Here is a 458-nt window from a genome sequence, read left to right as displayed (position 1 = left end):
GCTGCGCTCCCACACCGGCGAGGAGGCCGTGCGCGACATCGTCCAGTTCGTGCCCTTCCGGGATTTCCGCAACGTGAGTGTGGGCAGCGGGGAAGGGGGGGGTCACAGCGGGAATGGGGGTCTCAAGCCTGGAACGACCCTGGAAGTGAAGTGATCCAGAGGAGGCAGAAGGCGGAGGCTGGCCCCTTCCTGCCTTTTCCTGGCACCAAACTACGCTGGCGTGGACCGGGCCAGTCAGTGCTGGGGGCAGGGGCACCCCCATCTCCACCTCCCAGTGTGTGCAGCCACTGGCACCGGCCCCGCACGGCCCTTCCCTCTTTCTCCACGGAGGATGTTTTATTCCTCCTGACCCATCAATCGTCTCCGGGAGGCAAGGTGTAGGATACAATCCCAGGCATTGTATTGTTATCCCGCCGGCTGTCGGGGGCATTAAATGAAATCATAGACTCACAGAATGG

General features: G+C 62.0%; 1 protein-coding gene across 1 annotated transcript in view; it reads left to right on the top strand.

The window, feature by feature from the left end:
* CPNE2 (copine II) overlaps window positions 1-73 on the top strand; it is a gene marked incomplete at its 3' end in the record, with an annotated part of 37,131 nt that extends 37,058 nt beyond the window's left edge. The window contains exon 15 of the mRNA XM_010149711.1: window positions 1-73. Within this exon, the coding sequence (XP_010148013.1) occupies window positions 1-73 (73 nt within the window).
* Window positions 74-458: the final 385 nt, after the last annotated feature.

The sequence above is a fragment of the Eurypyga helias genome, unplaced genomic scaffold (assembly GCF_000690775.1).
Source record: "Eurypyga helias isolate BGI_N326 unplaced genomic scaffold, ASM69077v1 scaffold8594, whole genome shotgun sequence".
Lineage (NCBI taxonomy): Eukaryota > Metazoa > Chordata > Aves > Eurypygiformes > Eurypygidae > Eurypyga > Eurypyga helias.
Note: the sequence above shows the minus strand (reverse complement) of the source record. Positions and strands in the feature narration are given on the sequence as shown.